The following is an 11,860-nucleotide window of genomic DNA, read 5'->3' as shown; positions in this document are numbered from 1 at the left end:
TGAAAATCTATACCTAAACAGGACCATGAAGGTTCGTACTGATCACAGGCTGCTGAAAATGTGTTCTTTAAATCTATTTTGCAATTTTCCTTGAGTCTTCAGAAAATATTTGCTAATCTGTGTATTAGGTCTCCTTGGTAATTGCTGAACATTCCTCCATAGACATACAAACAGCACTCTCCCCAGAGACAAAAATGCGGTATAAACCATGTCTGGTACCATCCGGAAAACAGTTTAATGTTTTTCCACAATTTCACAAAATTCCTTCTACATCCATAATATCTTTTATACACTTCTGTTTTGTGCATCAGAACGAAACGTGAACATTAAGACTTTACCCACATTAAAACATGCATTTTTAAATTACAGACAGACGCCGCAACATAGAAAATTGCATCACTTCTTTGTACAATACTTTATATACCATTAATAAAAAGAATGAACTATAGGAAGAGCAGTAAACATGGGCAGCGTATTATTCAAATTAAAAGGTCCTATATTACATAAAATTGGCTCTTGTGAGCTTTAAGCCATGTTATAATGCTGTTATCTCATCAAAAACATACCTGGAGTTGTGTGTGAATGAAACAAAACAGTAACCTTTTATTTTTAGTCTCTCTAACTCTCCAAAGCTCAAAATGCTGTTCCACCTTGTGATGTCATGAAGTGGTAGTTTTCAAGTTAACAGCTCCTTTTACCTTTTGTTTACTAGAGATTGGCAATTCCAGGGCTGAAATTATCCAAATGATTCTACTGACAGTGTATGGAGTTTAAAAACACAGTGGAGCACTTCCTGTATTACCACATGACATCTCGAGGTGGAACACAGTGTTAGTTATAGTTTGAGAAAATAATTGAGCCTAAATCTGCAGGATTTGTGTCTTAAGCATGTGTTAATGAAACAAAACACAACTCCAGGTCTGTTTGTGATGAGGAAACTACATTATAACATAGATCAGGGAATAGCGTAATATGGACCTTTGAATTAAAACAGTCTCATGGGAAATGTAGCGCACAGTGTAGATACGGCTCAACTCACAAATGGTCCCAAAAAATAAAATTAAAATTGTGGCCTGAACTGAACTAAAAACCTGCTCGAACAAAACAAGATGCATAGGGCTTTAAAGGACACATATTATGCACTAGTGGCTTTAATTTGCTTTTGGTCACATTGGGAACAGTATTTCACATTTGGCAACTTAAAATAATGTCTATATATGGAACACATACTTTAGAAACTTCCTGTTTCCAATGAGCTCCCTCTGCTATCAGCAACGAAAATGAACAACCAGAAAGTGCAGTGATATTTATGGGCTTAATAAGTATGCAGGCGAAATCAGGAGTTTTACCTGTAGCAAATAAACTTGCAAAATGCAAATGGAGCATTTTTGAGAGCTTAGAGAAGACGACTTTGGATTAATGTATTAATAAAACAAGTGTGAAAGGAGCAAAAATTCAACTCCACATACAGAGTCTGTGTAATCCCTCATTTGTCCAGGAGGAGGTTGGGAAAAGGTTTCAACAGTGGTCATCTTGACAGATTTTACTTTTGGCTTTTACCAGTGTCAACTGGAAAAAAGGAGTGAAGACGTTTTTCTGCTTATCTAAGCCACTTCTTCAGTTCTGGTCAGATTACTGGTGGACACTGCCTTATATCTGTCTGAAGAGAGGAGCTAATTACGCTGAAACTGAAAGCAGTTCGTTTCTGTACAGTTTCTGTTTGTTGGCTAGGTCTGTTGAGCACTACACCGTGCACTGTGCCAGAGTCATACTTCGCATATTCAGGCAGTGTCCACCAGTAATCTGACCAGAACTGAAGAAGCGGCTTGGATGAGCAACCAAACCTCTTCACTCCTACTACTTTTTGTCCAGTTGACAAATTTTACTTTTGGCTTTTACCATGGATCAGACCTGGATGACTGAGGGGTTACACAGAAATCTGCACACAGTTTGTGTGATCTAGACATTCAAGAAACCATTTTCAATAAAAAAAAAAGTCTTATGGGAAATGTACAGCACAGTATAGAAAAAAAATCCAAATGCTTTCTGGATGGAGCTGAAATGTCTTGATTTGGAAAATTGTGTCCAGATGACCATGACTGAAACATTCACTACAACTCCAGGGATGTTTTTGATCAAGGGACAACAGTATAACATGGTTAAAAAGGTCAAAAAGTCAAGTTTGCATAATATGTGTTCTTTAAGTAAAATGCCAAAGTGAAAAAAGGAATGCGAGAATCAGTTTGTAGCGAGCACTGGTCTGGAGAGGCTGAGGAGGCTGAGGTCTGTGCTGCTGCTGGTAAAGTGGCTTCTTAAACATGGGTTTTTTGTTTTGAGTTTTTATTTGTGTTCGAGTCTCAGCAGCTGCTCACGGCCATTGATGGTTAAAGATCGAAGCTGTCCGTCCTCCTCCACCTCCACGCGCTCCTGACCGTTCTCTATGATTCTGGAGAAAGAAAGATGACAGAGGAAAAGAGAAAGAGAGACAGAGAGAGAGAGGAGGAGACAAACGGATGACTGTTAAAATACAGCTTAGATACAAATCTACAAAAGCTACATTTGATAAAGATAGATTTTCATTTGCCCTCAGCATCTCCAGATCTGAACAAGGATCCAGGTCAGGAGGACCAGGCTGTGCATGTTTGAGGAAGATGAGGGAAGCCACATGGTTCTCGCCTCATAGTAAGGAGGTTCTGTGTTTTATTCCCCAGTCTTTCTGTGTGGAGTTTGTATGGGGGAAGCGGGGGAGCGAAACCCACCCAATCAACCCAAAACATGCACAATAGGTCAAGTCCTCCAGCTAAGGTACTCCTGACAAAGACTGACTCAAAATTTGCAGATGGGCCCCACTGCTCCTGACAGGTTGCCCCAGCAGCAATGAAGGATGTGTCAAATTCAGAGGACTAATGTGCCTACAGGGACAGTGAAATGTACATGAGTCTCACCTTTTAGTGGTGATCTTTCTCCCATTGACAATCTTGGTGGAGGTAGAGACAGAGCGGAAGTTTCCCATCCCAGCTCCACTGCCCCCGAACGAGGTGGAGGAGAAAGAGGTGAAGCCCCCCATGCCCCCCATACCCCCCATACCCCCACCCATCCCTCCACCCATACCCCCACCCATCCCGCCACCCAGGCCGTTCAGGCTGTGCAGGTGTCCCATATGCCCAATATGTCCCATCGCTCCCATGGAACCGAATGCACCGAAACCTGAGGGACAACACAGATAATTAGAGCAGGATGACTTTAAACAACTTTGTGTTTAACACGAAATTGTTAAACATTAAATTAGTTAACTAAAAAGTGCCTTCTTTTTGCACATCACAGCTTCATGCAGAGATGTGGGAAAAGTAACAGAAGCACTGACCTGGGTCAAAGGGAGAAAATCCTCCACCAAAGGGAGGAAACCCGACGAAGCCCCCGAAGAAAGAGCCTCCTGTTCGGGGGCGTCCGCTGCGACTGTGGGTCCTAGTGCTGCTGAAGAACAGGTCATCCCCAAAAGGGCTTGTGCCTGAGAAGAAAAACAACTAAATACATCAATAAAATCAGATGATTTCTTGCAAATGGTATGAAGTCATATGACCATGAAGCCAGTCCAATAAGCAGGACCCAATACCATGGAATATTCACACGTGTACTGGTTTGGTCCTGGTTTTAGCAGAGTTTATTCCTGATGTACACTACCAGTCAAAGGATTGGCCACCCTCTTTTTCGGTGTTTTTCTGTACATTTCCTACTTGCACCATTTTAGATACAAACAGAAGACATTAAATATATGGTGCAAGATATATGAAATTGCGTAGCAAAACAAAGCTAAAAATTAACTAATAAATACTTGTTTGTATTTTATATTCAAATCCTCAGAGTATCCACCCTTCGCTTTGGACAGAGCTGCAAACTCTTTGTCTTTTCTCAATGAGCTTCATGATAAAAAAATGAAATGGTTTTCACTTCACAGCTGTGCCACGTCAAGGTCAAGAAATGACAAAAGTGCAAAGCGGTGATAAACGCAAAAGGTAGACATTTTTTAAATTCAAAAATCAAAAATATGGATTTGGTGTGTGTGCAAGTGTATTTGACAAGAATTAGAACTAAGAACATAAAATCCAACAGTAAATCATACTATTGTAAATGTTCTAAATTGACAGTGGAAAAACAGACTTCATTATATTATTTATTTTGATTATAGTTATATTTAGATATAAAAAAAAATAAATAAAAGGTTGGTTTGACTGAACTAACAGTGTGAAAATATCTGGTCAAAATGGTAACATGGTCATGACACGATGTGGAACAACTGCTAACTCTTTTTTTTGTGTGACTATAAAGTTTCACATTGTGACCCCCCTTGGCCGAGAGGAGCAGGACTGACCAAAGAAGTCTGCGAAAGGATCGGCGCCTCCGAAGAATTCCCTGAACACGTCCTCCGGGTTTCTGAAGGTGAACGGCTCGTGGAAGTGATCTCCGTTATGGAAATGTTCTCCTGGAAAACAAACATGTAATCACACTCAGTTCTACCATTGATTTAGTAATGAACTGCCACATACGGAGAGGAAGAGGAGGGTTTCACATTCCTTTCATTGAAAACCACAAAACTGAGCTAAAATAACTTCCTGTTCAAGACTGCACAACTGATTCTCTGCTGCTAAAACTGTGTCATACTGGAATTTCAGTGTAGGCAGCAACAGATGTTCAGTTACATGTATTTTGGATAATATGTATCAAACATTTTTGAACATTTGTGTATGAAAAAAACACAAATTTGAGGAAGATGAATGAAAGCCACAATAATACATCTATGGTCAAACTAAATAATAAAAAATGTTATTTTACATAATATGTCCACAACATCATCCAGTATAATATCCAGCAATGTTATTTCTATACTAAGGAACAGACTCAATACTCAATACTGAGTCCAATACCACAGAATGTGATTTTCCACATTAACCCTTTAAGGACTGAGCACACTATGGGCTAGTATAGCTCACCTAGACTTTTATTCTTTTTTTAGCCATAAAAATCATCTTAAACAAAGTGTCAGAATTTACTGCATTTTTTTCACACAACTACTTCTATTTTACACATCCATCTGTATTTTTTGTTTTACGCATTGAATAAATGACTGGGAAAATCCCGGCAGCACCCGCGCTCTCATTCGTTACCTTCAAGGGACAACAGAGGCAGATTACCGTAATGATGGTAAAATATTTACATAGCCCCGTGCCTCCGCTTAGAGACGCCATTTGAATTTACATGAGAGCACGACTGGTTGCAGAGTTACTGGAAAGTCCACAACCGCGATCTATCGCCGACGATAGCCTTCGACGCTATAGAGTTAAATGGCAGTACTTTCTTTTATATTTCCATGTGTCCTTATATCTGTGTAATCGCTCAGTCGTCCAGGTAGGTCACATAGTGGTCCATGGGTGTATACTAGTCTATGTGTCTTAAGGTATGCGTTACATTTTTTATACTTTTTACAACCCTAACATAAAATACAATAAACTGTATCAAATAGAGTCACAAAGCAATTGCCAGAAGCAATAAACCATGTAATAAAAGTAGAACAATACTGAAAAGCTGGACAGTACCTCTTCCTCTGCTGCCCGTCAGCCCGTCTTTACCATAGCGGTCGTATAAGGAGCGTTTGTTGGCTGAAAACAAAGGGCATTTTACAGATAGGTTTCATATTTAAATGTAATATTCTTCATCTGTAATGGTTTTATCATCATTATGAAACACTGACCATCGGACAGCACCTCGTAGGCTTCTGACAGCTCTTTAAACTTCTTCTCTGCTTCGATTTTGTTGTCTGGGTTTTTATCAGGGTGCCATCTCAGTGCCAACTTTCTGTACCTAAAACATCACATTATACATATTAACTCTGTAAATACCCAAAAGTAACAAAAGAGTAAACATGTTTGGGATCTGCCAGTCACATTAAGTACGAAATCGTAATCATCACATACTCATTACACGCACACCCAAAAAATCTCATGTGAACAGCTACACCCGATGTGAGTAATCTGATTTCTCTCTGAGTGTTCAGAGCTGTACAGGTTTACACAGGCCCTAAACAAGGAAAATCCAAACTGAACTGCCAGTGCCGTTGTGTCCTTAGGCAAGACATTTCACCTGTATTACCTAGTATGAATGTGGTCTGTGAGTGTTGGTGGTGGTGGGAGGGCCAAAGGTGCAGATTGGCAGCCTCACTTCCATCAGTCAGTCTCAGGGCAGCTGTGGCTACAAAAGTAGCTTACCACCACAGAGAGCGGAGTCAATAAATAATGCTCTGTGCTTTGGGTGAAAGGCGCTGTATAAATCCAATGTATTATTATTCTTATTCCAAATACAACAGTTCTATAAATCCAGATTTCTCTTGTAAATTCACAAAACCAGTGAGTTTTGAGTCTGGATTTGAAGAGTGGAAGAGAGTCTAAGTTGCGGAGATCGGGAGGGAGAGAGTTCCAGAGCTGGGAGGCAGAGCGGCTGAAAGCCCTGTTCCCCATGGTCACAAGTCGGGCAGAGGGTACAGTGAGCTGGAGAGAGGAAGAGCGGAGAGTGCGGGCAGGAGCAGCAATGTGGAGGAGGTCACATATGTATGAAGGGGCTAAGCTGTGTATTGCTTTGAAGGTGGTAATTAGTATTTTGAAGTTAATTCTCTGTTTTATGGGGAGCCAGTGCAGTTGTTGTAGGACGGGGGTGATGTGGTGGACAGTGGGGGTCCGTGTTATGACCCGGGCTGTACAGTGCTGAAGGAGCTGCAATTTCTGGAGGGATTTAATGGGGAGACCAAAGAGAAGAGAGTTACAGTAATCAATGCAGGAAGTTACAAGGCTGTGGACTAGAATGGCAGTGGTGTGAGGAGTGAGGGAGGGGCCAAGTCGAGAGATGTTGCGTAAGTGGAAATATGCAGACCGTGCGACATTATTGATGTGTGAGAGAAAGGAAAGTGTACTGTCGAGGATGACACCCAGACTCTTGACCTGAGGGGAAGGATGGACAATTGAGTTGTTGATGTTGATTGAGAAGCTGTTAGATTTGGAGAGTGTATTGAGAGTGGTTATGAGATTATGTGACCACTGTAAATACTCATGTTCTTCCCAAAGTTAACAATAGAGTAATCTGGTTTAGGATCCATCAGTCACATAAAATAAATAGTACATTAAATACTATAATAAGAATAAATATTAAAATACAAATTCCATGTTACATACGCTTTCTTGATGTCTTCTGCTGTAGATTCCCTCTGGACTCCTAGAACCTGGTAATAGTCCACCATGTTTACGCATCAAGGAACCTCTCAAACTGCTACCTGAAGAAAGAAGAAGACATATTTGTTAAAACTAAAATGTACTGCAATAAAAAAATAAAAATGACCATGGCCATGTTTGTCTTTTATCCATTTTATAGACCGTTTAAAAATATTGCTGACTGGATCAAGGCCCTTCATGAAGAAAAATACAACAAGGCAGTTTACGTCGCCCGGACTGGCGTTACCGGGGCCCCACCCTGGAGCCAGGCCTGGGGTGGGTGCTCGGCAGCGAGCGCCTGGTGGCCGGGCCTTTCCCCACGGGGCCCGGTCGGGCCCAGCCCGAAGAAACGACGTGGGGCCGTCCTCCCGTGGACCCACCACCTGCGGGAGGAGCCATGAGGGGCGGGTGCGGAGAGATCCGGGTAGCAGTCGAAGGCGGGGACCTCGACGACCGGATCTCCGGACATGGAGACTAGCTCTGGGGACATGGAATGTCACCTCGCTGGGGGGGAAGGAGCCTGAGCTTGTGCGGGAGGTTGAGCGTTACCGGCTAGATATAGTCGGCCTCACCTCCACGCACAGCTTGGGCTCTGGAACCCATCTTCTTGAGAGGGGTTGGACTCTCCATTTCTCTGGCGTTGCCCGCGGGGAGCGGCGGCGAGCTGGTGTGGGCTTGCTCATTGCCCCACAGCTCAGCCACTGCGTGTTGGGGTTCACTCCGGTGAACGAGAGGGTCGCGTCCCTGCGCCTTCGGGTCGGGGACAGGTCTCTCACTGTTGTGTCGGCCTACGGGCCAAACAGCAGTGCAGAGTACCCGGCCTTCTTGGAGTACCTGGGAGGGGTACTAGACAGTGCACCAACCGGGGACTCCGTTGTTCTCCTGGGGGACTTCAACGCCCATGTGGGTAACGACAGTGACACTTGGAGGGGCGTGATTGGGAGGAACGGCCTCCCCGATCTGAACCCGAGCGGTGTTTTGTTATTGGACTTCTGTGCTAGTCACAGCTTGTCCATAACAAACACCATGTTCGAGCACAAGGGTGTCCATCGGTGCACATGGCACCAGGACACTCTAGGTCGGAGGTCGATGATCGACTTTGTTGTCGTGTCATCTGACCTCCGACCGCGTGTCTTGGACACTCGGGTGAAGAGAGGGGCTGAGCTGTCAACTGATCACCACCTGGTGGTGAGTTGGATCCGCTGGCGGAGGAGGAAGCCGGACAGACCTGGCAGGCCCAAGCGTATTGTGAGGGTCTGCTGGGAACGTCTGGCGGAGCCCTCTGTCAGGGGGGTCTTCAACTCCCGCCTCCGGGAGAGCTTCTCCCTGATCCCGGGGGAGGTTGGAGACATGGACTCCGAGTGGGCCATGTTCTCCACCTCTATTGTTGATGCGGCTGCTCGTAGCTGTGGTCGTAAGGTCTGTGGTGCTTGTCGCGGCGGCAATCCCCGAACCCGGTGGTGGACACCGGAAGTAAGGGATGCCGTCAAGCTGAAGAAGGAGTCCTATCGAGCCTTGTTGGCTCGTGGGACTCCTGAGGCAGCTGATGAGTACCGGCAGGCCAAGCGTGCCGCGGCTCGGGCAGTCGCAGAGGCAAAAACTCGGGGTTGGGAGGAGTTCGGGGAGGCCATGGAGGAGGACTATCGGACGGCCTCAAAGAGATTCTGGCAAACCGTCCGACGCCTCAGGAGGGGAAAGCAGTGCTTCACCAACACTGTTTACAGTGCGGGTGGAGGGCTGCTGACCTCGACTGGGGATGTTGTCGGGCGGTGGAAGGAATACTTTGAGGATCTCCTCAATCCCACTGTCACGTCTTCCGAGGAGGAAGCAGAAACTGGGGACCCAGAGGCGGACTCGTCCATCACCCTGGCTGAAGTCACTGAGGTGGTTGGCAAGCTCCTCGGTGGCAAGGCTCCGGGGGTGGATGAGATCCGTCCTGAGTACCTCAAGTCTCTGGATGTTGTGGGACTGTCTTGGCTGACACGTCTCTGCAACATCGCGTGGCGGTCGGGGACAGTACCTGTGGAATGGCAGACCGGGGTGGTGGTCCCTCTGTATAAAAAGGGGGACCGGAGGGTGTGTTCCAATTACAGGGGAATCACACTCCTCAGCCTTCCCGGTAAGGTCTATTCCAGGGTGCTGGAGAGGAGAATCCGACCGATAGTCGAACCTCGGATTCAGGAGGAGCAGTGTGGTTTTCGTCCTGGTCGTGGAACACTGGACCAGCTCTATACTCTCCATCGGGTCCTCGAGGGCTCATGGGAGTATGCCCAACCAGTCCACATGTGTTTTGTGGATCTGGAGAAGGCATTCGACCGTGTCCCTCGTGGTGTCCTTTGGGGGGTGCTCTGGGAGTATGGGGTCCGGGGCTCTTTGCTAAGGGCTGTCCGGTCCCTGTATGACCGGAGCAGGAGCTGTGTTCGCATTGCCGGCAGTAAGTCAGACCTGTTCCCAGTGCATGTTGGACTCCGCCAGGGCTGCCCTTTGTCACCGGTTCTGTTCATTATATTTATGGACAGAATTTCTAGGCGCAGTCAGGGGCCGGAGGGGGCCTGGTTTGGGAACCACAGGATTTCATCTCTGCTGTTTGCAGATGATGTTGTCCTGATGGCTTCTTCGAGCCAGGACCTGCAGCAGGCACTGGGGCGGTTTGCAGCCGAGTGTGAAGCGGCTGGGATGAGAATCAGCTCCTCCAAATCCGAGGCCATGGTTCTCGACCGGAAAAAGGTGGTTTGCTCTCTCCGGGTGGGTGGTGAGTCTCTGCCCCAAGTGGAGGAGTTCAAGTATCTCGGGGTCTTGTTCACGAGTGAGGGAAGGATGGAGCGTGAGATTGACAGGCGGATCGGTGCAGCGTCTGCAGTGATGCGGTCGCTGTATCGGTCCGTTGTGGTAAAGAAGGAGCTGAGCCGGAAGGCGAAGCTCTCGATTTACCGGTCAATCTACGTTCCTACCCTCACCTATGGTCATGAGCTTTGGGTAATGACCGAAAGGACAAGATCGCGGATACAAGCGGCTGAAATGGGCTTCCTCCGCAGAGTGGCCGGGCTTAGGGATAGGGTGAGGAGCTCGGTCACACGGGAGGAGCTCGGAGTAGAGCCGCTGCTCCTACACGTTGAGAGGAACCAGCTGAGGTGGCTCGGGCACCTGCTCAGGATGCCTCCTGGACGCCTCCCTAGGGAGGTGTTCTGGGCATGTCCCACCGGGAGGAGGCCCCGGGGAAGACCCAGGACACGCTGGAGGGACTATGTCTCTCGGCTGGCCTGGGAACGCCTTGGGGTCCCACCGGAGGAGCTGGAGGACGTGTCCGGGGTGAGGGAAGTCTGGGAGTCCCTGCTTAGACTGCTGCCCCCGCGACCCGGCCCCGGATAAGCGGAAGAAAATGGATGGATGGATGGATGGATCAAGGCGTAAAGAGTTGGTGTTGTGAGGCTGGGCATTACAAAACCAAATTACTTTATTTATATTCATTAAAGCAACTAATTCAGCTGCAAATGATGTAATACAAGAAAGAGATAATGTATCACTTGCATGAAATCGGAAATCTTATTTAATATAATTTATTTATTTACTATACTAACATTAAATCCAAGTCTAACGATGTATTTAAAGTTACAGTATGTCATTTTCTGGAGGAGGCACGTCACCAGTATGATTCTATGGAAATAGAAAGTTAAAACCTCTGCTAAACTGTGGAAGATTGTGCCCAAAGAAACAATATATCCATGGAAACAAGCAGTGAGAGGTTGTAAGTCTTAAAAATGTAATTTAACAGACGGTTTAAGAAATACTGCCATGTCAGTAGGTCATGTAAACATGCTAAAGCTGTCTCTGCAGTGAAGCTGAGTGAGGCTAAGCTAGCACAAAAACAATCAATGCAGACAAAAGAACACTGCGGAAATAACGCACAGAAATACTCAGGCAAGTCTGCAAATAGAAGCCGTAATCAATGCATTAAATCAACATGAAATCACAGGTTTATTTCTCATGCAATCCTCCGGAACCCCTTTGTGTACGTCTGCACAAATCATACGCCGAATATTAGCATTAGCTTTAGCCTTAGGACCTCCGCAGCTCACCGCGTTCTTCCGCTGCTCCTGTCCGAGACTCAGGCGGCCTCTCGGGGCAGGCTGCAGCCCAAACACTCGGGGTCCCGCTGGGGGTCGTGGGGGGACAGTACTTTCGCTCAGATCTCTCCGTTCATCCCATCGGCGCTGCTCCGAGCTCCGTGGCCGTGATGAGGCTGCAGAGGGCCGGCTACTCTTCCTCCTGAGCGGCGATGTCAAGAAGGAGCACCGGAGAGCGCCATCTGCAGGTTCATCCACTGCACTCCAACAATTTAAGGCGGCACTGTGGAACTTTTCTGGAAGAGGGTATGCTACATGCTTGTCTCCATAGAAATGCTGCACAGTATGGCATTAAAGTTGTCTGTTGTCCCTTTTAGATTTAGGTATTTTTAATCCAAAAACTTATCTGTGTATCCTATTCTTACTGTGAGGGAGAATGCCTTTCCACAGAGCTGAGCCGGGCTTAAACCAGATCAAATATGGGACAAAGCCAGGATTATGTTCAAGTCTTCAAGTCATCAAATCTCCTTACTGAGAGAAGGA

General features: G+C 46.1%; 1 protein-coding gene across 1 annotated transcript; it reads right to left on the bottom strand.

Annotated features, from left to right (window-relative positions):
* Nucleotides 1–211: 211 nt before the first annotated feature.
* On the bottom strand, nt 212–11,540 carry dnajb6a (DnaJ heat shock protein family (Hsp40) member B6a). The gene is made up of 8 exons (XM_033982860.2): nt 11,330–11,540; nt 7,218–7,315; nt 5,747–5,856; nt 5,592–5,654; nt 4,370–4,480; nt 3,365–3,508; nt 2,946–3,207; nt 212–2,446 (listed from the first exon to the last, which is right to left on the bottom strand). The coding sequence occupies exons 2-8, from the start codon at nt 7,280–7,282 to the stop codon at nt 2,341–2,343; spliced, it is 861 nt and encodes a 286-aa protein (XP_033838751.1). The 5' UTR covers nt 7,283–7,315; nt 11,330–11,540; the 3' UTR covers nt 212–2,340.
* Between the last annotated feature and the right edge of the window lie 320 nt (nt 11,541–11,860).

This window comes from Periophthalmus magnuspinnatus, chromosome 17 (genome assembly GCF_009829125.3).
Source record: "Periophthalmus magnuspinnatus isolate fPerMag1 chromosome 17, fPerMag1.2.pri, whole genome shotgun sequence".
NCBI lineage: Eukaryota > Metazoa > Chordata > Actinopteri > Gobiiformes > Gobiidae > Periophthalmus > Periophthalmus magnuspinnatus.
This window is presented reverse-complemented; position numbering and strand designations above follow the sequence as displayed.

Coding starts and splice junctions, on each gene's coding strand:
- dnajb6a (XM_033982860.2), bottom strand. CDS start 7,282: ATGGTGGACTATTACCAGGTTCTAGGAGTCCAGAGGGAATCTACAGCA. Junction 4,481..5,591: donor GACGGGCAGCAGAGGAAGAG/GTACTGTCCAGC, acceptor TTTGTTTTCCAG/GAGAACATTTCCATAACGGA. Junction 3,208..3,364: donor ATTTTCTCCCTTTGACCCAG/GTCAGTGCTTCT, acceptor GTTGTCCCTCAG/GTTTCGGTGCATTCGGTTCC.